The sequence below is a fragment of the Streptopelia decaocto genome, assembly GCF_964273445.1.
Source record: "Streptopelia decaocto genome assembly, chromosome: 1".
Taxonomy (NCBI): domain Eukaryota; kingdom Metazoa; phylum Chordata; class Aves; order Columbiformes; family Columbidae; genus Streptopelia; species Streptopelia decaocto.
The window spans coordinates 93068155-93091726 of record NC_138663.1 but is presented as its reverse complement, the minus strand read 5'-3'; the positions used below and the strand labels follow the sequence as shown (position 1 = coordinate 93091726).

At 40.7% G+C, this 23572-nt stretch overlaps 1 protein-coding gene across 3 annotated transcripts in view; it reads left to right on the top strand.

The window, feature by feature from the left end:
- Positions 1-12873, top strand: part of UBE3A (ubiquitin protein ligase E3A) — a 52280-nt gene extending 39407 nt beyond the window's left edge. For all 3 annotated transcript variants that reach the window (XM_082074128.1, XM_082074126.1, XM_082074127.1), the window contains 7 exons: positions 4533-4677; positions 8351-8556; positions 9405-9569; positions 9937-10092; positions 10185-10258; positions 11210-11353; positions 11549-12873. In XM_082074128.1, the coding sequence (XP_081930254.1) occupies positions 4533-4677; positions 8351-8556; positions 9405-9569; positions 9937-10092; positions 10185-10258; positions 11210-11353; positions 11549-11669 (1011 nt within the window). In that variant the 3' untranslated portion in view covers positions 11670-12873. The remainder of the gene's footprint in view (positions 1-4532; positions 4678-8350; positions 8557-9404; positions 9570-9936; positions 10093-10184; positions 10259-11209; positions 11354-11548) is intronic.
- The last annotated feature ends 10699 nt before the right edge of the window (positions 12874-23572 follow it).

Here is a 23572-nt window from a genome sequence, read left to right as displayed (position 1 = left end):
TCATATTTTCCTTATTGATGTTGGCTGTTTTGCAAGCAAATATTTTTACTAGCCTTCATGATTTCTATTTGCAAATGGACTAAGTACTGGTCTTTGTCTGCTAGTAAGCTGAGATAATTAAGTTATCACCAAGCTGTTTTTCTCTTATCAATATTTAGTATTTAAACTTGTAGAGTTAAACTTCTCACTTTTTGGGACTACATTAAAACAAATCTGGGCACCGGTAAGTGATTTTTTTATTATTACTGTAGGATTTTTCTTACTGAGCATTTGAAGCAATACCTTTTAAATATCTTTGAAGCAATAACTTGTGTAAAGTTGCTTATTAAGGGAATCGTTCACCCTGGAATGCATCTATGCAAAGATTTTATTTACCAATTCATTTTTCAATTTCTTTGAATGTATCAAACTTGCATCAGAAACTTATTTTTCATGTTTTTAATCGAAATAGACTTAATGAAACACGTTTTCTTTGTATTAATGCTGAATGCATACTTATTTCTATGTATGTTAGTTTGAAAAGTCACCAGGAGGTGGGGTGGTATGTTGGAATTGAAGTGCTAGTCCCCACTTTTTATTAAGGAACCCTTACATTTGGGAGTTGGTAGCTCAGTTTGTAGTTCCTGAAAGCAGTTAACGTGCTTTTTTTTGTGTCTGTCGGGTTTAAGAGGTTAACTGTCCTTCTGCTGAGTCATGTTATGTGGATGTGGTAGTAATGAAACTAATTTATCGTTAAATCCATTCTTCTGCCTTTTTATTTCCCTTTCATCCCCTTCCTCTGAGTTTACTCTTCTTCCACTCTGCCCATGCCCCAGGTGGTACGTGTGGATTTATTCTCAGGGAGCAGTAATTTAAAGTGTATGAGTTATGACATGTGAGTTCTGCAAGTGAGGCTGTGGTGGACTCCTTCAGCAAGAGTCTGGCTGGTGCTTGCTCACAAATTAGAAAGCCACTTTGGCAAATTTCACATTGAGTGTAGACAACTGGCCAGCCACAAGCCTCTCCTGCTTCAAAATGACTCTGCTAAATATAGTGATGAACTAAAACAGTTACATGACAACTGAAGCCAGTAGGCAGTTTTTCTCATAGTGTATTAGCAACAAGGTACAAAAGGAGCTTTAAGGTTGTTTTAGACTAAATCCATGTTTAATAATATGTGTGTTGAGTTGAAATTCATGGCACTAGTGTGCGCCTTGGTTGCGTGCAGAATGTCTGATACATGCAAGCTCAGCTGGCAGGCGTATGCATGAACCATAAAGCACAGCTTGAGAGTGCTGCTGAGTCACTTTTTAAGTATTAACTCACATGCCATTTTGCAGAAAATGTAGTGACTGACTTAAGTCATGATGTGTCGCTGGTAGTTGTTTGTGTCATTTTTGCCTTCTAGCATAGAAGGTATTCCTGCCACTGCCTTAAAGAGGACTTTGTTTCATTGTTAGAACTAGAGGGGTTTTTTGATCGCTGAACTGAATAGAGGTTAATTAGTTCAGTTACTATCAATTTTGAGATGGTAAACTCTGGTGTTACATTAAGCTTAAAAGTTGTCATATTTCTCTCACTTAGTGGAAGATTCCTGTCTCTGAGAAAAGAACTGTGTTGTTATGTAAGCAAATTAAATCATACAATCTCTTATGCTATGCCACAATATTATGTTTCAGCCAGCAAAATATAGATATTCTTTATAACATTGTCTCAGCTTTCAGCTTTTCAATTCATAGATACTCAGTTTTTGATGCTGCTGCTGCTTCAGAGGTGCCACACATGCTTTCTGGGAAGTCCCTGGAAAATGTAATGACAACTTTGTCTGCTTGGCCACTGAGATAATTTTACCTTCTAGCTTCCAGCAGCATCTGTGACGTGACTAAGGCAGCTCTATTACAAAAAAAAAAGGAAAAGAAAAAAAAATAAAAACAAACAAAAAAAGAAACCAACAACACTTCTAAACTGAAGTTCATATTTCCTTTCTGTAGAAACAATGCTACATGCTGCAGCTCTGCTAAAATTCAGTGCCTCTCTACTATCATGACTAATGCTGTGTTTTCCACCGAGTTCCAGTTTTCTTGTGAAGCATCAGTGTTGAGAGATGCGAATGGTCAAAGGAGCAGCTAAATCTGAAACCTTCAGTTGAGCAGCTTAGCAACATTGTCCTGGCTACAGAATCTACTTCAAGGAACATCAGGCTTTGGCTCAAAATACTGGTTCTTTGGTAATCTCTGTCTGACTCCTTCACAGACATCCAGTGCACTGTTCCAATCGCCCAGCTGGCATTGCTCAACTAAGAGTGTTTCCTTCCCCCTCTTTTAATACTGCATATCTGTTACATCACTCATTGCAGCATTGTTCTCAGCCAAAAAGAAATACTTTGAATTTTTTTTTTAATTGCTCTATATGTATAAATGTGAGCACTCTCCTTTGTATAAGTGTAAAAGCTCTCATGTCATAGAAATACACTATGACAAAGGGTTGCTGTCCCAAAAGAAATGCAGAGGCAATACTTGCTTTCTCAGAATGCATCAAAATTCATAAAACTTGTAGAAACTTGGTAAACATTACAAAGCCAACCAAGTCATGACTGGGGAGAAAAAAGAAAAGCATTATTAGTGCCAGTTTTAAGTAGAAGGGATTTGAATAGGAGAACTTCTGTCTGACCAGCACATATATATAACCTGTACTTACAGTCTTAAAATAAATGCTACTTCTCTGTTTTTAAAAAGTCTTGGTTATATCCAGCACATGGCTTAAGGTCCATTGTCCTCCTATTCAGGAACAAATTTTTTTTTTACATATCTGTAAGACACATAATTTTAATATTTACATGGAAGACAAGATGCAAAACTACACTTATGGGAAGCATCTGATGAGAATACCAGTGGGGAACTGCAACAGGTTTTTGCTGTGGAAGTATTGTTGATAAAATACAGTGAATTTCAAAGAAGAAATGCTGTTTGATCTCTTTAGGTGCAAAAATAGTTAGTTGCAAATGATACGGAAAGGATACCAGATGCTTTATGTAGTACATGATTAAGTTTTACAGTTAATCTTGTAATTTAATATATATATCTCAGTCAGCTAATCTGGCATGCCCTCATTATTGGGATCTTCATGGCCTGTCTCCATTTTTCTGACTGAGCTTTACATGCTATAGAGTTACACTCCTCTTCCTGATACTAGTTTTCAATCCTAGTTAGTGCAATACTTTCTCCACGTGCTCCTTTTGTATGAGGAGCTTCAAAGTGTTCAGACCTGTTCTGCTGGGCCCCTGAGCTCTGTCACCCGTCTGCCCTTGCTGTCCTTGGAACAGGCCTGCCTGACTTGGCAGCTCCCAGAAGAAAGTGACTCTTTATGAGTTGATGGTGTCTTTACTGCTACCTTTATCCTCTCTGTTCTGGACCTGTTTTCCCATACAATTCTGTAGTAAAATTTTGGGACATAAAGCATGTGTTGACATGTGTGTGGATAAGGTAAGGTTGATAAATGGTTCACCATGTTAAGGACATCTGCTGGGAAGTACAGATTGCCTCTAATCTGGGCTAGTGCAAAGCTCACCAGTAATGTGGACTTGGTAGAGGAATGTGCAGGTCCATCTGTGCCTTACTTTCCTGCTGTTGAGTTTTCTTTGCCATGCAGGCATGTTTAATAGCTGCAAGACATTCTTGGATAACTTTTGATTTACTGAAGGGATACATTTTTGTTGGAAGAAAGTGAAAGACCTGTAATGGCCTCTATGTGGACACGAAACCCTTTCCTATGAAAAGTCACAACTTCTATTTGACATTAACTGAATTTTCACTTTTGTTGAAGCAGAGCAGTAGATCTGTTGAAAGGCACTGAAGAAATTCAAGGAAGAGATTTCTGAGACTTGTTCATTAGGGTCAAGAGAAAAGGGATTGATTTTGCTGTAATATTGGTGTCTTTCTTTCTGTGGGTTGTGGGGGTGTGTTTTTGTTTGGGGCTTTGTTTGTTTTGTGTTTTGTTTTGGGATTGTTGTTTGTTTTGTTTTCCTTCCCCAGCTCTTGGTCTGTGAGATGCAACTACTTGTCAAAAGCTTGTCTTCTGCCTTTCGTTGTAAATTATCACATAAAGGTTCTGAAAACGTATCTGTATAATCCCTTCACAAAACTGTTTGTTGTCAGACATGTAGATCATATTGCAGTCTCTTTTCATTGTCAGATGAATTTAATTACCCTGGTAATACATCTTGTTTTCATGCTGTTTTCTGTTAATTTTGTGCAACACAATGCTAACTTATTTTAAATAATTGCTTGAAAGAATAGAAATGGAAAAGGCTAACAGACTTAACTGGCCAACAGATCAGATCCTGCAGTAAGTTTCTTGCTGCATTAATCCCCAAGTTCTAATAAGAGCTTAGAGTGATTTAGCATTACTATTGGTTTGTGATATTTTACTGTTGTGAATATACTTGCTTTCTTCTTAGGTTTGGAGAGTAGGTTTGATTTCATTATTTAATACTCATTTGACTCTTCAAGTAAACAGTTTTACTGATGAAATACTTTTATCTGTTCACTCAATAGCTAGAGATGATTGCCATGGAAAATCCTGCAGACTTGAAGAAGCAATTGTATGTTGAATTTGAAGGAGAGCAAGGGGTAGATGAAGGAGGTGTTTCCAAAGAATTTTTTCAACTGGTTGTGGAAGAAATCTTCAATCCAGATATTGGTACGTGTTCTAATAATTTACTAATTTATCAGATTTTTCCCATGAAAGGTTGGACCAGATGATCTTTCAATGTCCCTTCCAACCTGGGCTGTTCTGTGTTTATGCAGTGCCTTTGTACATCTGCTGCTGCTTCTCTCTGAAGTTCTCCAGGTTTCTTGGTGGTCGCAAGAGTACTTGACCCATTGATGCTCACTCATCAGTCATCCTCATAAGGAGGAATGATGAAAGAAGTAACTGTATAGTTAGTGAAAGCCTGTTTAGATATAAATCAGTAGTATAGGGTTTCTTTGCAGGGTTTCTTTGTTTGTTCTCTCACCTTTCTCCTCACTTTGCTTTGTGACTAGCTTCTAGAATTAGTAATCAAACCAAAGAGGAAGAGCTTCTGCAGTAAAACCAGAGTAGGACTATGGTGAGTTTTTGAGTTATTTCCTGCCCTTTCTCCAGCTTAAAAAAATCTGATAGTCTCAGTTCTTCTAATGATTTCATGGAAAAGGGGTTACAGATCTGAAGTGTGGCAGTAATGTCAAATTGGGTTGGAGTTACTTAATAACTAGGAGTAATTTGATACATTGGAGCCAAAGTTTTATATTTGTGTTTTAACAGTCACATTTCTATCTTACTGCTTTTTCCCTTGCTCCCTGCACCAGTCTTTTATGCTTCCATCTCACAAATGCAAGAACATGCTGCTTTTAGTATGCAGCTTGTTTCCTCTGAAAAGATTAAAATGTTTTTAAATGTTAAAACTTTGTGTTAGAACAGAAATGAGACTGACCAGGTTTCTATACTAATTTCATCATTTATGTGAAATGTGACGTCACATGGTAGCTCTTGTAATGGCTGCTGTTAAAAAGCTCAACAGCTTATGGCCATTAGTTAATTTGGGTTCACTGAACTGTTTTAAGAAAGACAGCTGTTTCTCTTGGTTTTGTGGCTTAGAAAATTGATTAAGAAACTCAGAAATTCATTTTGACTGGGTTAAAGGAGAAGGGCCTGGAACTAGTAAAAGAATTTGGCACATGCCTTTCACTGTACACAAGCCAGTTTTTGTAGCAAGTGTACAGATCCTCAGACAAGTTTTGCTCACTCTGGAAACTGCTATGAACTTGGAGAGACTTGATATCTGAATTAGCAAGGTTACTTGGAATAAATTGGAGTATGGCAAAATAAGGAAGTCTTAGTACTTTAACTGACAAAGTTGTATTTCCAATGTGAAATACATTTTTGACCTGAGTTTATCTAAACAGAAGTTGTGTGGGGTGCCTACATTGAAATACCCTTGTTTCGTATTTGAAGTCAGATTCAGCTGAGATTCAGACAGTGTATGTATGGTCCCTGTGTGTGAAGATGGGTAATGGATTAGATGTGCGTGCATGTTTTAAATGATACTTCTCTATTCAAAATATAAAAACATATGTACACTTTTTGTTTTCATATCAGCTTTGAAAAAAATAGCATTTATTTGCTTTTGCAATAAATGTGTAAAAGCAGAAAATTTAGCTTGCTTTCACAGTCTTATTTTGCACCTATTAATATGCACTGCAGTAGAACAGTTTACACACCATATAAACCAAGTGCGGCTTTTGTTGATTTGTAAACACTTTATTTACCAGAGAAAATGAATGAAATCTTTAAACTGTAATTTAAAATGTCTGTCCTCTGATAGGTTTGTGTGAAGTGATGTTTATTGCTGTAATAGTTTCTTTGCCATTACATTTCAGTTGTTTTCATATTAAACTACCTTAAAGCTTTACTCAAAGGAGGCAATAACTCAGACAAAATATTAGATTTATGCCCAATAGTCACCATGGTAAAAGGGAAGAAGGAATAACTTCATATAATATTCCTAGCAACACTACACAATTGTTTTCCCTTATTGCAGCTTCCAGTTTCTTCTATTGTTTTATTATTATCTTAATGTACTATAGTCTTAATTTTGGTCAGTAAATAAAACATTGTGTTTCCAGATATGGATCTGGGTAAACTGTAAGTCCTTCATTATTGGGTGTGTGTTGGAGTTGTTTGTTTTGACTGTTCAGCCCTTCCTTCATATTGCAGAAAGTACAACACATTGCTTTTATTGTGCTAATAACCCAGAGGTTACTTCAGTCAATTAAGAAAATGGAATGCAGGCTTCTATTTAACATTTCTCCTAAATATCCTTGCGTTTCTCATCCATTTCTGATTTCTAGTTGCCTTACCCGATATGTTAGTCTGTTATTTGCTGCTCTCCTGGTAGCTGAGCCTGTCCTCATACCTTACTGAGATAAATAATCTTTAATTCTGTGGAATAGCCAGCGTCACTGAGTTTACAGTTCATTTCCTTACATTGAATGAGAATTCAAGCTACATCTCTTGGCTTAAGGTGATGTTTTCAGTCTTAGGTGTCATTTTGTGGCTCTGTTCATGTGGCTTTGTAATGAATTTGTACATCTTCATAGGTTGTAAACAAGCTTATCTTAAAAGATCTGATAAGATAAATCCTTGTGGCAAATGTAGTTCATGTTCTTGACCACGTGCACGTGACTTCTGGTGTGTTGGAAGGAAGGAGCCTGGGCAGTTCTCCTGAGGTTCTGCCAGCAAATCATGAAACTTAGCTGTACCAGCAACAGGTCACTGGGACTACACTTGTCCAGGGTGGTTTCTCTCACTCCTCTTAAGTCTGTGGGGTTTGCATTTATCTTCCTTCGGTATCTGGTCAGGAAACAATGGATTTTACTGTGGGGCTCATTTAATTACTTTATAGCCTGTACAAAAACTCTTGGTTTCGTAAGCATGAGCTAATCTAGTGGCTTGCTACAGCCAAAAGGGCAAGGGATTCTTTGTTTTTCTTTGTATGGTCCTGTCTCTTCCCTCCAGGCCCTGGCATGTGCCAGTTCAGCTGTTTGAAACCTTCTGTGAAGGTGCTCAGCTTGTGGGCTTGGCAGGATCACCTGAAATAGTGAGCTGAACCAGAGGAAAGAACAGAGGAACAAAGCAAAACCACTCCCTTTCAACAGTGAGAAGCTGTTAAAACTGCATCCCTCCTGTGAAACGACAGTCCGTTGTTATAATACAGTTTCCCCTCCACTTAAGATAGATGTGATAGCTGCAGCTTTGTGGAGTACCTTTAAACAAGCAAAAGAAAAAAATCTGTTAGGCATCTGCCTCCAAGATCATACGTGATGGTTAATCCCTGCTCCATCATCATAGCTTTCAGTTCTGTAATAGAGCTGCATGTAGTACTGTTCTAGTGCTGGAACTGGCCTGGAAAAGCCTTTGAGGAAAGGCTGTCACTTTATAGTCATTGGAGCTCTTCAGGATTATTTCATCCACATGGGGTTTGTGTTCTTTTCTTGCACTGTTTTATTTATCAAAGTTACAATCTATGTTGATGAAGTGCTGCTGGCTCATCAGTAATGGATGGGGAGGAATGGTTGTGTATGTACAGCTTCAGTGGGCAGGGCAGGATGGTGTATCACAGGTCTCCTGTGGGCTTTTAATGGTAATGTGAGTAACAGTATTTTGAGCAGCTCCAAGTACATTAAGGTAAGTAGCTTCTCTGTGCCATTAAATTTAGTATAATGTTAAGTTAAACACATTACAGAGGCGTTCTAATACAAATAGGTTTATAAAGGTATGTCTTACATGTCGTTTTTATTCAAATGTAACCATAGTTGTTCAACATTTTTTACAGGGATGTTCACATACGATGAATCTACAAAACTGTTTTGGTTTAATCCGTCCTCTTTTGAAACTGAGGGTCAGTTTACACTGATTGGCATAGTACTGGGTCTGGCTATTTACAATAACTGTATACTGGATGTACATTTTCCCATGGTTGTCTACAGGAAGCTGATGGGCAAAAAAGGAACTTTCCGTGATCTGGCGGACTCTCATCCTGTAAGTTCATTATGTTCTTTGAGTTTATTAATGTATTTTCCATGTAGTGACTTAATCTGGATTTAAATTAAACACAAGATCACTGTCAGAAGTGGAAGTGAAGTAACCAGTGAATTGTGTGAAAAGTCTGTATTTGTGAAAATAAATTCATAAGCAATAAAAGCTCTTACTGCATCTGGTTTGGAGGAGGTGGAATTGTCAAGTCAACAAATAGAGCTGGGTATCAATAAACCTGTGTTCTGTTATTTTTTTTTTCCACATACTGCCTAAATTGCTTACTATCTCACTAAGTACTATTAAGCACAAACTGTTATTAATAGTATCTTCCCAAAGAGAGAGATTTCTAAAATTAGACTATTTATTTCTATAAAAAATGTGAAAGTAACAGTAGACGTGCAGAAGTGTGGTGTTTATATTGGGTTTTGTCTAAAGCAAGAGACAGATGAGGCAGCGTGTGAATATCCCTGCAGTCTGGGTATAGCAGGGAGAAGGGCTGCTTGCTCTGGATGCCGAAAGTAAATAACAGTTTCAAAAGAGTTAAAAGAGGAAGAGATGATCAGTGGCTCTTAAGCTACAGGTCTGACCATTGCATTTAGTAAGATTGCTGGGTACTGATAGGCTCTTGTTAGGGAGTTACCATTCATTGCCCTGTTTCTTTTTTATCTTAATATCTCCTGATGGTTGTTTTTACAAACACTGAGCTTAATATGCCTTTGTTTGGACTGTTATGGGAGATCTTAGGTGACTTGTGTCATAGAAAGTAACAACCCATTTCATATCTTCTGGTGTTACTCAGTGAAATCTGTTGAAACTTATTTACAACAGGCATGTATTTCTTATTCTGTTAGGTTCTTTACCAGAGTTTGAGAGACTTACTAGAGTATGAAGGAAGCGTGGAAGATGATATGATGATAACGTTTCAAATATCTCATACGGATCTCTTTGGCAATCCAATGATGCATGATTTAAAGGAAAACGGTGATAAAATTCCTATTACGAATGAAAATAGGAAGGTACGCTCAAATAATTCTTTTTAATCTATAATTTTTAGATACTTTATGCAGAATTATGTAGTACTCTTTATAGAGTTTTTTCTCAAGTTTAAAAGCCTTGCTGTAGCACAATGTAGTTGTAAGCAGAAAAGCCTTCACAATTAAGGCAAGCATCAATACATGCATACATAGTTTCTGGCTGTGGTGTTTGACCTGTTTGAGAAATATTTGAGGCTTGTTCTTTATTATTGCTGAGTAGAAACAGTAAAAAGATAACCTGTGTAGAATTACAGAATTAAATGTATTTTTAGGGTCTTATATTTTGGGGAGATACTTCAAGTGGCATGTGTGAAGTACTAACTGTTTTTGGGGGATTGTTTCCCTACAGGAATTTGTCAATCTGTATGCTGACTATATACTCAATAAATCAGTAGAAAAGCAGTTCAAGGCCTTTCGGAGAGGATTCCACATGGTGACCAATGAATCTCCTTTGAAATATTTATTTAGACCAGAGGAAATTGAATTACTTATTTGTGGAAGTAGGGTAAGAATCCTGAATGTACACCAGAAAGTGGAGCTTTTTTGAGCCTAAGTATATAATTAGTGGTCATTTTTACACATGTCATCTTCTTACAGAATTTAGATTTTCAAGCACTAGAAGAAACTACAGAATATGATGGTGGCTATACAAGAGACTCTCTTATTATTAGGTAATTTTTATTCTGATTTCTGAAAGATTAAAAGCACTTTACATGCCTGTTTCTTCATAGTGAATTTAATATTGTAAGTTTTATTATTTTTGTAGTCCTGGAGATGCAAGTGTCCTTTATATATAATTTTGCTTTACTCAAGTGCTGTCATTAGAAAAGTGCAGATAGCATAAGCATTGTCTTTAGCTTCCAGTGAGCTCTGGTAAAGCTTAAAAGGGATTTTTCCCTAGTTTTTTTTCTTTCTCTTATACCAAATAGTTAAATAATCCCCAGGATAAACAGGGATGTTTTAATAAACTACCACTGCTCTGCTGCTGTGGTTTTTTTTAAAAAAAAAAAAAAACAAAACAAACAAAAAACAAACAAAAACCCCCAAAACAAAAACAAATACAACAAAACAACAACAATAATAAAGACAAACGCTGAGCTGCATGTGTAGAACTTTCTTCTTTAATGAGAAATGAAGTGGGTTTAATGTTTTTACCTTCTTGTCCCTTTCAACTAGAGAACTCTGAAGTCAAGGGTCAGAGAAATGTGCATCTTCAGTCTGCTAGACTTTGCCAAGTACTTAACTAGTGCCTGCTGGGGTAGAAAACCTTTGACAGCAGCTACGTTTGTTTACTATGGTGCTTAAGAAGGTGGGAGAAATGGATGGTGTAGTGGAACCAGTACAATTCTTTAGGAGATAGGAATAATAAAGGAAGAATATTTGCAGATCAATTATCAAACTGACATTTAAAAAAAAATTAAACTGCAAGTGTTTTGGTGATATTTCTGATTCTCATTGATCGGTGAATACATTGTCGGTTTTGGTTTACAAATGCAATTTGTACATTTGATGTTAAGATTGATTAGAATTACTAAACCTTCAAAATTCAATTACTTTTGAACGTCTCATTTATACCCCAGAAAGTTCTCAGTTTGTTTACTTTTTGATTTCTTCCTTGGTAGGGAATTCTGGGAAATAGTCCATTCATTTACAGATGAACAGAAAAGACTATTCTTACAGTTTACAACAGGCACAGACAGAGCCCCTGTGGGAGGACTTGGAAAGTTAAAGATGATCATAGCCAAAAATGGCCCAGATACAGAGAGGTAAAAAAAAAGAATCACATTTTGCTTGTTTGTTTATAAATGGAAGCAAGTTCTGTGCTTTTAATTTAATAACGTAGTTAAATCTGCATCATTATTTTGGATTTGTGAAATAGCAATGTATTTCTTTGCATGTACAGAATGTTCCCAGATCTGAATTCTGTTTTTTCTTCTTGTTTTGTTTTGTTTTCCCCGCAGGTTACCTACATCTCACACATGCTTTAATGTACTTTTGCTTCCGGAGTACTCAAGCAAAGAAAAGCTTAAAGAAAGATTATTGAAGGCCATCACATATGCCAAAGGATTTGGCATGCTGTAATAAATATAACAAAAGGGATTAAAAAAATGATGGTGATGATGTCCCTGTCCAAAAAGGCCATAAGATAGTGAGCTACAGTAGTCACCTGTGTTTGTGCCTCCCTTCTTTACTGGGGACATTGGGCTGGAACAGCAGATTTCAGCTGCTTATATGAACAAAATCTTTATTTTTTCTTTTAGCGTGAAAGTGTTACATATTCTTTCACTTGTATGTACAGAGAGGTTTTCCTGAATATTTATTTTAAGGGTTAAATCACTTTTGCTTGTGTTTATTACTGCTTGAAGTTGAGCCTTTTTGAGTATTTACAAGAAAACAAACTGTACTCTCCCAAGGAAAATATTGCCATCATTTGTAGACCATGTAACCTTCAAGTATGTGCTATATTTTTGTCCCTGTATCTAATCAAATCAAGAACTGTACTTTTTGAAGAGTTTGCTTTTGAAACTTGAAGTCTTGGAAAACAGTGTGATGCAATTACTGCTGTTCTAGCCCCCAAAGAGTTTCTGTGCAAAATCTTAAGAATCAATAAAGATGGAAGGGAGAACTTGGAATGTTAAATTGCAGCCTTGAGAACTTTACTTTAGTCACAGCACAACAATTAAAATTCATTTCACTATGTGTTGTCTTCACATGTCTTGTAATAAACTGTGTTTTTAATTAGGAAACATTTCTTAGCATATGAAAGGGTAGAAATTTTAATTACTTTTTTTTTTTAAAAGAGACGTTTACTGGGGAAAGTGCATTTTCAACTGAACAGCTTTAGAGTAGGGAGTGAAGTGTTTGGAAAAAAGATAGGAAGTTTTTGCTATATTATAAACAAAGCATGTGGAAGTGCACTTAAAATGAAGTTTTGCTCTTAATTGCCTATTATGTTGACATTTTAAATAGACAATCCAAAGTCTTCCCTACATGTTATGTCATCACCATTTATTGAATGAATTGTCATTCCTACTTATCAAGGCACATGATCAGTGTTGCAACATAATCTTAAAGGGATGGCTACTGTATTTTAATCTCATCTAACAATAAGCAAAATTGAACAATATTAAACGTAAGGCCTACTTCATGTTGTACACTTCCAACCATTAAATAAACTGTTAGAAAGTAAGTACTAAGGTTATGTTCATCTACTACATAAAGTATTCAGTAGGTTTTTAATTTAACTCTACAAATCATATCAGAAATAAATCCTTTACCTTTCGTAGTCTGTGTTTAATGTTAATTTCTCCTGTTGCAATATCTGATAAAGGGATTATGCGTTTTTAAGTGAAGACATCACTGGCATATCTCTTTTGCAATGCAAGCTGCAGCGGATGTGCAGAGCTGAGCTTGTGCCTTGACAATTGCTCTAACTGACTGCTACCGATCAGACCCATGACTGTGCGGAATTGGCATTAAAAGGCGTAGTTTTGAAATCATTGGAGGAAGAAAAGATGTCTTTCAGGACTATTTTAATAAATTCTTTCTAGTAATAGAAGCAGACAACTGTTATGTAACTACGATGCTGAATAAACCAGTGACCTTTTTTCACCATGGTTCAGTGAAAAAGAAAACAAGTGACTTCCTTACTTTGATCAATTGGATATTAAATTATTTGATAAGAAAACATTGTAGCACAGCATCATTTGAGGGTTACAGGTACGTAAAACTCTGCAGAAGTGAACTGTAGTGATGTGGGATCCAGCGATGTTCCCCTCTTAAATCCAAGCTGAGGCAAGACAGCCTGGACATGACACTTGCTGGGGAGGGAGAGGTGCTGGCTGTATTCTGGTCTTTGATCTCCAGATGGCGCTTAGGGCACGATGTCTTCTGGAACCTTCACCTTGCTGCATGTCCTTGAAGAGGACAACACAAGATACCCTACCTCTGTCAGGCGGTTCACAGCGACGTTTGCTGATACCTTCAGGTTTGGGGCATCTTTTACTGTAGGTGGTGAGAACGAGATTTGCCAAGTGCCTTGAGGTGTTTCCTCACAAGTGCGACCCACATCGTGTACATACTATGGCAGTAGTCTAATGCTGTTAAGCTGTATCCCCATAATTTGATTTTATTCTGATGTAGCTATGGATGGTGGTTGTGTCCAGCTGACTAGCGTGTAAGGTTTGTGTTGGGGTTTTTTTATATAGGTCCAAAAGCTGGGCAGACAGCGTAATTGGATAGCGATGCAAAGTTCTCTAGCTGAAATGCTGACATTGTAAATCTGCTTTTTCTGTTTTCCTTTAGCATTAAGATTAAAATAATACATAATTGTATTGGCCTTTAAAAGCATAAGTTGTTTTTCAAGGAATCATTTTCAGGTAAGATACAAGTACTTCATGTTTGATAGATTTCCCATTTAAATATAACTGCCTCCACTGTATTGAAACCATATCTCCCTAGCGGTGTTACAAATGTGCTATTTGTCTAGCAGCAGTAGATAAGGTTTAAAATAAATCTTGATGTCTTGTATCTGCAGGCTGTTCTCCTGCCCTACGCAAGTTCCAGTCAGTCTTCTGTTGTTTGAAAGATTTGTCAAAGTGGAGAAAATGCCATTTTAAGTTATTTTCTTTTCTGGGCTCCAGGAACACCTGGAATGTTTTTTGCCCTCACTTACTCTTTCATCAGTTTTGCAAATTTTACATGCCTGAAGCTTACCTCAGAAACCTAGGTGCACTTATATGTCACTGAAATATCTCTCAAGTGAGACAGATGACTCCTAAGGTTACGGTCTGATGCCAGTGTACTGGTGCTCTCTCCTTGAGGGGTCCTTAATATGTTAACAAGAAAATACTTGGAGCATCTCAGCATTTTGCTTGTTGCCACAAAGATTTCAGGAACAGCCATCAGGAGTGAGCATGGTCCAGTTAACTAAGGGTTAGTGTTTCGTGAATTCTGACCAGGCTTCTCCTCTGTTTGGTAGCAGTAGCCTGAGAGGGGACTGTGGCAGCCACAGAAACTCTCCATCCTGTGCTTTGAGGAAAGCTGCTGCTGGAATGGGCTGGTGATGAGCCTGGAGCTGCAAGCAGCTCTGTGTTGGTCAATCCATACTTCTCATCCAACAGTGGTCTTCACTGCTGGAGCAGGAGCTTCAAACCACATCTTGTACCATGCAGGTGTGAGGTACCTGCCGGGCCGAGCCTCCAGGTCACCCTGGACTGACCCTGCACTCGCCTCAAGTTTCTGCTCTGGAGCAGGAAGTGGGACACAGGTTTCCGTGCTGCTGAGGTTCAGCAGGAGGACAACCCTCAGAATACCAGCTTTAAGGTGCTGCCCTGGCGCTGTTGTAGCCGCTTAGCTGAAGGTAAATTTTTAATCTCACCAGAGGATTAGAAATTTCCTGGTTGTCCCAAGAATTTTCAGGACAAAGATAATTCAGTCAGGCTGAATGTTTGAGCTGTGCCTTATTTATTATGCAGAACAGCTCCAGAGTTTCAGCCTGCAAGATTAAGCAGGACCTTCTTCCAAGTTCAGTGATGCAATACCAGGTCTTTCCTGACAAGAGCTTAGTTTTTTATGGTTACTCTCAGAATCACAAGGGTTGGTGATAAGTCACCTACAGTTCCCATTTGTACTTATACACAACTTTAATTAGACTTTGAGAATTACTCAAGTGATTGAACTTGTTGTCACAAGATTCATAAGACCATCAGGGACTTGAAATTAATTATGTTAAGAAATTCAGTTTTATGCCATATCATAGATGTGACACTGCTTTGGAAGTAAGAGTTGGTTCTGGCATTTGCCATTAGACAAGTTGCTTCTTATCCAGATTAATTCACGTGGTAATCCCATGAAATAATAGCTTGTAGTTTTCCACAGTGCTCCACCTAAAGATGTCTTTAGCTGTTGGTTTTTATTATTTTTCATTAAAAAAATTTAAAAGGGTGTCTTGCTGCTGGATTTCTCTAAGCTCTAATTTTTAAAAGGTGACCTCAGCTGTTTGTGCAGCTGTAAGGTTTCTGTTTTCATGACTTTGCCATCACCAGGTTACCCAGTGAGGTGCTGACCTGCAGCCGGAGGGCTTTCCTGCCACTGCGCTGGTGTCCTGGTGTACCACCTTGTCACCGAACCTGGGGATCTCCCTCCTTCTGTTCGCCCAGAAGTTTCCACTGCGTCTTTGGTTGAGTTTCTGGTAAGTGGCATCACGACCAAGCCCCCGATAGGGGCAGCTCTTCCACTGCAACTGCAGAGCAGGTGGGACTGCCCAGCTTGTTGAAAGCTGCTGTGACAGAATCCCTGGGGAGCAGAAAAAGCAACTTTTCCTTGCTGTGTCCATGGATTGTGCCTCCTGCAAGCTTTGCTCTCTGAAGAGCAGAACATGGGGTATGGTGGGTGTTGGTTTGGGATCCCACATTCTTGAATGGAAGAATTTTGTAGGTGTAAGATTGAAGGTAGAAAAGGATCTTTGAAAGCCACAACCATTTTTTTGTTTCCCCCTCAGAAAAATGTAGTAATTCTTTCACTTGGGTGTCAATTCCCATTTTTCTGAAACCTACTGTATGAAACGTTGATCCTTTTTTTGCAATGGCTGGTTTATGGGATGGGAGCAGGGCTTGGCTGGAGAACTCACATTGGCTGGCAGGGCAAGTGCAACAGTGAGATGGGAGAGGAGGAGAGGAAGGGCCTGGGTTGACAGAAAAACAGTGACTAGGGGAGAAGAGAAGCAGTTGGAAAATGAGTTCTGATTGAGAAAGAGACAAAGTTGAAAGTGTGTTTTGGTTTTATTTTTCTTTTAACTGAAAGGAGGGTTGTAAAGGATCTTGGGAAGACAAGGGATGGCAGGAAGATGGTTTTGATTGCAGACGTGCTGCTTTGCCATACACAAGCGTGATTTTGTTCTGCAGTTCATCCAGAGAGCAGTCCTGATAAATAATTGAAGTCTACCTTGTACACTGGTGTTCATAGATGTCTGATGCTCAATAGATGCCCTCCTTTGGAGTTTCTAGGTGGGGAAGTTTCTAAGAGATGAGGACATTGGTGATACATGTAGAAGGCAGGAATCATTATTCTGTTTCAGGATAATGGCATTAGGAAGTGCTGCGTTAACTCCCTGGGTAGGTCAGTGCATAGATTTGAGACTTAAAATGAAACTAGGGCTGTCTCTGAAAGTTGAACAGTGATTGCTGGGGTGGGACTCCTGCCTTGGGAAGAACAGGCAGCACAGCTGAACTGCAAACAGCTGTGCAGGCAGGGGTGCCGCTGCTCACGCGGGCTTGGTTGGTGACTGGTACCGAGCAACATCAAGTGAAGGTAAAACTGCAGCAGCTTGAAGATTTGTGACTGAACTGTTGTCCCATATAAAACTGACATGAAGCCTTTCTTCTTAATGTCACCAGAAGCTCCGGTGTCTGTTTCTGCTGTGCCAGTGGGTTCATGTACAGAGAAAAAACCTGAAATCTGTCTTCCCACTACATCGTTTCGCTTCCAGATCTGTACAGTGCAGCAGTGCGAGCAACAATGCTCACATGTAACTGTCTTTAAATTGACAACTAGTTGAATATTCCTGTTCTAAGTCTTCCGCAGTTGTACATCATGTGCTGCTACACGTGATTGAATTATTTCCTGTTGCAAGCACTCAGTGTTTGAGGAGCAGAGGGTAAAGATCAGGTGAACTAACATGATATGGTCTAGGTTTTTTTTATTATTTCCTAATGTAATGGATTTTAATGTTTTTTAAAAGGGATGGGGGAACAGCACTTCAACGTTTCCTAGATGAAAGCACACTTTTCTAAAGAATAATCTCACTTGTACTATGTACACCAATTTTTTTTTTTTTTAAATCAAGCATTATCTGTGCATGAGGAAACTTATGAACTTTGTAGTACACCACCCAACACTGATACTTTATTTTTAAAGAGCAACACACGCTTCTCTGTGATCATCCGATAAGGGTGGTTCTTCGGCCAATTTCTTTGAAACCTCTCTGGAGGGGGGTGGGTCTTGTATTCCCAAATTAAATTCTGCAAGTGGATATCCTTTCTATCGAAGCCCCTATCCAGCTGCTTTGGATTAGGGCTGCAGCCGCTGTGCTCTGCCCTTGCCAGACTGCGTTTTTGGCCCTGACTGTAGCACCCAGCCCAGGCAGGAGCATCGCTGCTGCACCAGGAGTTGTTCCGGAGGGTTGTCCTCGGGGAATTTTGAAGGTGGTTGTGCTCCAGACCTGCAGCTTCCTGGCCAAGCGCTTCAATCATCCAAGCCAGCTTCCTTGCTGGCTTTGCTTTAGGAGAAGAGAGACCTTCTTGGTGTCTCAGCCCGGGGAAGGTTTTGCTGGATCTGGGACTCTGTTTCTGGGACTACCTGCTGCTGCTGTGGCCACCTTCAGAGGATGGTTTTAGTGCCTTCTCACTCTTTTGTGCTTTTGGCTTCTGAAGGGACAGCAGGTGGCCTGCAGCCACTGCTGTCAGCTGCCGTGTCCCACTGCTGGCCAGCAGTTGCAATGGGGGAAGCTGGAGGTGCAGAAGCACTGGTGATGTTGCCTCTGAGCCTCACTGCTGCAGGGCTGGGGGTTATAAAAATGGGCTGTTTCAGCAGTTTCTTCCCCAACATCTGCAAGGTGGGAGCCTCCAGCAGCCATATTCTGCTGTTTCTCACCTTTCTTCTTGCAGTCTCCCATCCTAGAGGTGGTTATAGCTGGTGGAATCTCCCACTGGCTGACAGCAGCATTAGTTGGTCTCATCACCTCTCTGCAATTATGTGAAGCCCTGTAGGTCTGAAACTCGTACGTAGTAGGTAGCTCTGCTGTGCTGCACAACACTCCTCCCACCCTCAGCACCAGCGATGTCTGGGGAGGGGGACCATGCTCTGCTGGAGACATCCCTGTTGCTGGTTCTGGCCACCAAAGTTTTACTGTAAATCCACTGTAGAAAACCAATCAATAGGAAGTGGGTTCTCCATCTGCTTTCTTCTGCGTCTCTTCTGTTAACAGCCTCTCTTCCCCAGTGGCAGCAAGCTGAGCTCCCCGGGACTTCTCCCTCACCTGGGATGGGTCTGTTGCTCCTGCACTCGGCTGCAGTTCCAAGCTGCTGCTGGCTGCCCCACGGTGCTGTGTGGCTCTTTCGTCGCTCCTCCTTCCTCATCACACTCATCCTCCTTTGGCTGCCAGAGCTGGCGGCCGGTGCAGTTAGGTTGTGGCAGGTTTGAAACCTTTTCAAAGCGGTCGGCATTGAAACCCTGAACTGAGAGTGTTTTGTTTGGGGCAGCTCCTCTGTCAATCTACCCGGTAGCTGGGAGCTTCACCCTTTCTGTCAGCGCTCAGGTCTGAGCCACGCATGGAGGAACCTGGCCCTGGCTGACGGGATAAATGAGCTGTGGTGGCAACTGCTGTGTTTGGAAAGGCATGAGGTGCTTTCCTAGAAATCCTCTGCAGATTTTTGTTGCTAGACAGAAGTTTTTTTCCCTAACCTTCATGCCAGTGTAGTCGGAGGTAACTGTGTTATTGCAAGGAGATGAGGCATTGGGTTGGCAGTAGTCACAATCCATTAAAAAAAAACCTAGATCATTTTCTTCACCGTGATGTGCCCAAAATCGCTGCTCTTGAGAGTCTTCCTTGTGCCTGAGCACTGTGCCAAGTACCCATGAACAAGCAGCCCTGAGGACTTGCTATAAATGACTTAAATCTGCAAATAATTTGAAAATAGAGGGAATCCACTGAAGCTTGGTTTGGATGAATTATCAGCACTGTTCTGCAAGTAAAATACACTTCAGTGAGGGACTGGCAATTGATTTTCCTAAAAACAGTAGATCTTTGCAGCACAACTGGTTTGATTCATCAGCCCTGGAGGCAAGCTGTGCCAGGAAAAAAAGAAAAAATCCTTATGTGCTTCTGTATCTTCTTCCCTGGAGAAGCAGGTAGTGCCTGTGAGCTTTTGCTGTGCCTCAGGTGTAGTGACTGCTGTGGGGTGGCTCCTCTTCCAGGGTGACAGAAAAATAACTGTTAAGAACAGAATGTTGTGGTGTCTTTTTCTTGAAACTGCCAGAAATGACACGTCAAAGCAGACAAAAAGCTGAGAAATTGACAGCTATTCATCAAACTGCCCATCAGTCTGCAATACAGTTGTGCTTTCCCAATTTTCCACGTTAATGTTCTGCTGTTGCTCTGTTAAAGAAATACTGATACCAGCCATGACAAACATTAAGAAAAATTGAATAGGAAACCATAAGCAAATTTCTTTCATGTTTCTGCACTTCTGTGTTTAGTAACCAACCCCTAATTTACCTGCACAAGTAAGACAGGCCTCTGCTAGAGCTGGACGGGGTCCTCCTTGGCCTCTTGGGAGGACAAGTCTTTGGTGTAGCAGCTGTAGCCATTGATGCTGCGTCCTGTGCTCTCCATGCAGCAGCTGAGGAGAAGCAGTAAAGCTGATGAATCACAGAATCATGTAGGTGGGGAAAGGCCATTAGGATCATCGAGTAAGAGGAAAAATCTCTGTGAAAACTGCTGCTGTTTCTGGAGTAAAGCTAATGTTTGTATTCATCCTTGAAGCTGAGGATACCCTGCTGTCCTGCTCTCGTGGTTATAGAATCTCATTTTACTTAAATAATGCGACTCTTCCCTTCCCTCCTTGCTCAACTCTTGGGGTGCAGAGCAGGGAGGATTGCAAACACAGAGCAGCAGAATTTTATTTTCCATAGTAAAGCTGCAAGGCCAGTTGGCAGCAGCAAGGCCCAGCCTTTGATTTGTGAGCTGCGAAGGGCTGCAAAATATGAATTTCAGAAACAAAAGGCCCAACTGTTTTTAGACCCAGGACTTGCATGTGTTTCCCTCCCCCTCCATCCAAGGCAGAATGGAAGGGAGCAGGGCTGCCCCATCCTGCTGCTAAGGACTCCCCAGGCAGCAGCATCCTTGGGCTTGGAGGGAGAGGGGAGTTCCCTCAGGAGAGCTGCCACAGCTGAAGTCTTGTGCTTTAGCTGCCTGTACAGTTGCCAGATCCATTTAGTGCATAATTCATTTTGCTCTCAGGGATACACAAAGGGATTTTATGAATGCTAAATTCTATAAACAAGGGGTCAATTCTTTCTGTCTGTTCCAGGATGGAAACATTAAGAGAAGAGCCCGGGGACTTTGAAGCCAAGCGAAGTACAAATGCTGTCATCTCGCAGATCTTCAAGATGAAGAGCAGCTCTCCTGTAGTCACCCTGAGCGTTATCTCGTTGGACAACCTGGCCTTGGTTTGGCCTGTGAAACCCTCTCCCATCAATGTGTCTTCCAATCAGCAACATAGAGACCAGTTCAGAGAAAGCACTAACGCTTTTGCAGAGGAAAGGAAAACGAATAGTTTGTTTCTTAATGTAAAGCAGAGCCCTCTCTGCTTGTAGGTTAATAAAACTGTAAAGCAGGTACCTGAGAGAAAATAATTAAAGGCAAGAGTTGTTCCTTCCCTGAGCTGTTTCTGCAGAAAGGGCTGCATAGCCAAGCTCCCCCCTTGGCTGCATGTGAGGGGTTTTCTGTACACACACACACACCCCCACTACTGTTTTGCTGTCACCACTATTTCTGTTGTCTTAGTTCATTGAATTTTCCAGAATGGAGCTTTCTACTGTTTAAAAAAAAAAAAAAAAATCAGTAAAATAATAGTAGGGAGTGAGTGGAAAAAGATGGGTGCTGCTATTGAGAGCACTTCAGAGAGTGGCAAGACCTGAATCGTTTGCTGTTATGGAGCAGGGCCTGTGATTTGAGGCCCCGTTGGTAGGTGATGTGTGCGTGCGAGTAGCAGAAATCTGCAGCCACTTTTATTTCTGCTGGACAAGGTGCCATCCCCACTGTGCTGCCCTGCATGGAGCTGGGAAAGGGGGAACAGGAGCAGGGGGGCAGCAGCAGGAGGAGCCCAGCACCCCCAGGGTGGTGCTTGGGCTCTTGTGCCCGTGTGGGATCTGCAAACACGGTGATGGTGTCAAAACTGGGCACGGGACCAAAGCAGTGTGCTGGCTGCTCTAGAATGAGGGGTGAACACCACCCCTGCCACTTGGTTTTCTGTCACTTCATCTCTCTGCTCCTGCTAATGATTTTTCTGGGCTGTGAAATATTGGCGTGATCAAAGTCTGTCACAAAATGCTAAAATCCAGAGGGATATGGATAAGAGAAAACACAGAGTTGCCTGAATGTTACTCAGAATATTTTAATGTACATGCTGTAGCCACATTAAAGAAGGGGAAACATCTTAAAGAGATGAAAGGTGTCAAAGATGTGGTTTCATCATGCCAAAAGCTGTATATTTCAAAGTGACTGAAGCCAACAGGATAAAAATAGCTCTTCTTCTGGCATATGAAAACCAGATCAAGAGGCATGAAAAAAAGAAGAGCAAATATGTATTTAACCGATACATTAGGCTGTTCTGATCCATCGGGTAATGAAGCAGTCTTGTGTTTGTGGAGTTTAAGAGGTATAAATAGTACTTCAAACAGTCCTATTTGTATATACCTGGTAGGCTGGAACAGCTGTAGAATGTTGGGTAGAGAGTTAGATATTTACAGAGAATGATGACTGATGCACAACACAACTGTAAGTATGATACCCCAACCAGATACAGTGCTTGCATAACACAACAGTGAACGTCAGCTCGCAGGTGAGTGCAGAACCTGCCTGTCACCAGGGCAGAGTTGCGATTTCAGCAGCCTGTGCCTGCACTGCCTGTGCCCACACTGCCGGTGCTTTCAGCAACCCACCCCTGCCACAAGGAGCCTCTTGTACATCCCACTTCTGTCTCAAGCCCATGAGGAAAATAAAGACAAGATGAAGACAACCAGAACTCCCACTCTAGACTAGATCTAACTAACTTTCCCAAGCCCTCATTTTAGTCAGTGCGAATCTTGATAATAGAGGTTTAAGCCCGACCTACAGTAGATATGTAAGTCTAGTTGAATTCTCAGCTGCTGATAACAGGAGTTTAGACATGGGCTATATGTGGACATCTATCACCTGGTGGTCCCTTTGCCAGTGTTTCTGGCAAAGTGTCACGAGGCAGGGGACAGCCGCTTGCCCAGAGAACGGTACTCACTCTGAGCAGTTGTGCTCAGTTTAGCAAATCAACCACCTTTTTTCATTTCATTACCATCTGGTTAAACCACCCTCTTCTCAGTGGGTTTTGCACCAGTTTTCCAGCAGGCCGTCTGTTCCCACATGCTGTGAGTGCTGAGGACAACTAAAGGCAGGGCACTGCCCCTGGCAATGCCCAACGCCACTGGAGGATTCTGCCTCCGTGCTGTGGCTGCTGAACAGCCTCTGCTACTCTGTACACTTCTGAAGTCAGTGAGGTACCAGAGGGTAAAAGTAACACTGGGCAAGCCACATAACAATACAGGAAAAAAAAAATGAAAGCTAATATCTTCCCAGTGGGAGAATATTGGAGAAATCCCCTCAGCAGGAGGGAGAGAAACTTGGAACAAAAGTGGAAGCAGCAGGGTGGAAGAGGCTTAGAGGGTGTGTAGGAGGCAAATCCTGAGGTTGCAAGGGTACAGAGCAAGAAACCTCCGTACCATTCTGCCCTGACTGTCACAGCAGACTGAGTGCACCAGACCTGCATATTCACCTCAGAGCCAGACTACTAGCAGAGACAACTGTTCTGCTGCACATAGAAAAGCAACCAGCATAAATGGCTCCTAGGAGCAGGACCTGTGCAAATGTGGCCTTCATTTGTGCTTAATAAAGGAAACATGGTAGTGTGACTGCTTTAGAGAAGAGCTGGCACTGGAGAAGGTTCAGATTGGATTTCAGGAAAAAATTATTCACAGAGAGGGTTGTGAAGCTGTGGAACAGGCTGCCCAAGGAAGTGGTGGAGTCACCATCCCTGGAGGCATTTAAAAGGCATATAATATAGATGAGGTTCTTACGGACATGGTTTAGTGCCAGAGTTAGGTTAACAGTTGGGCTCGATCTTGAGGGTCTCTTCCAACCAAAATGATTCTATGAAATAGCAAAAACAGGTGAA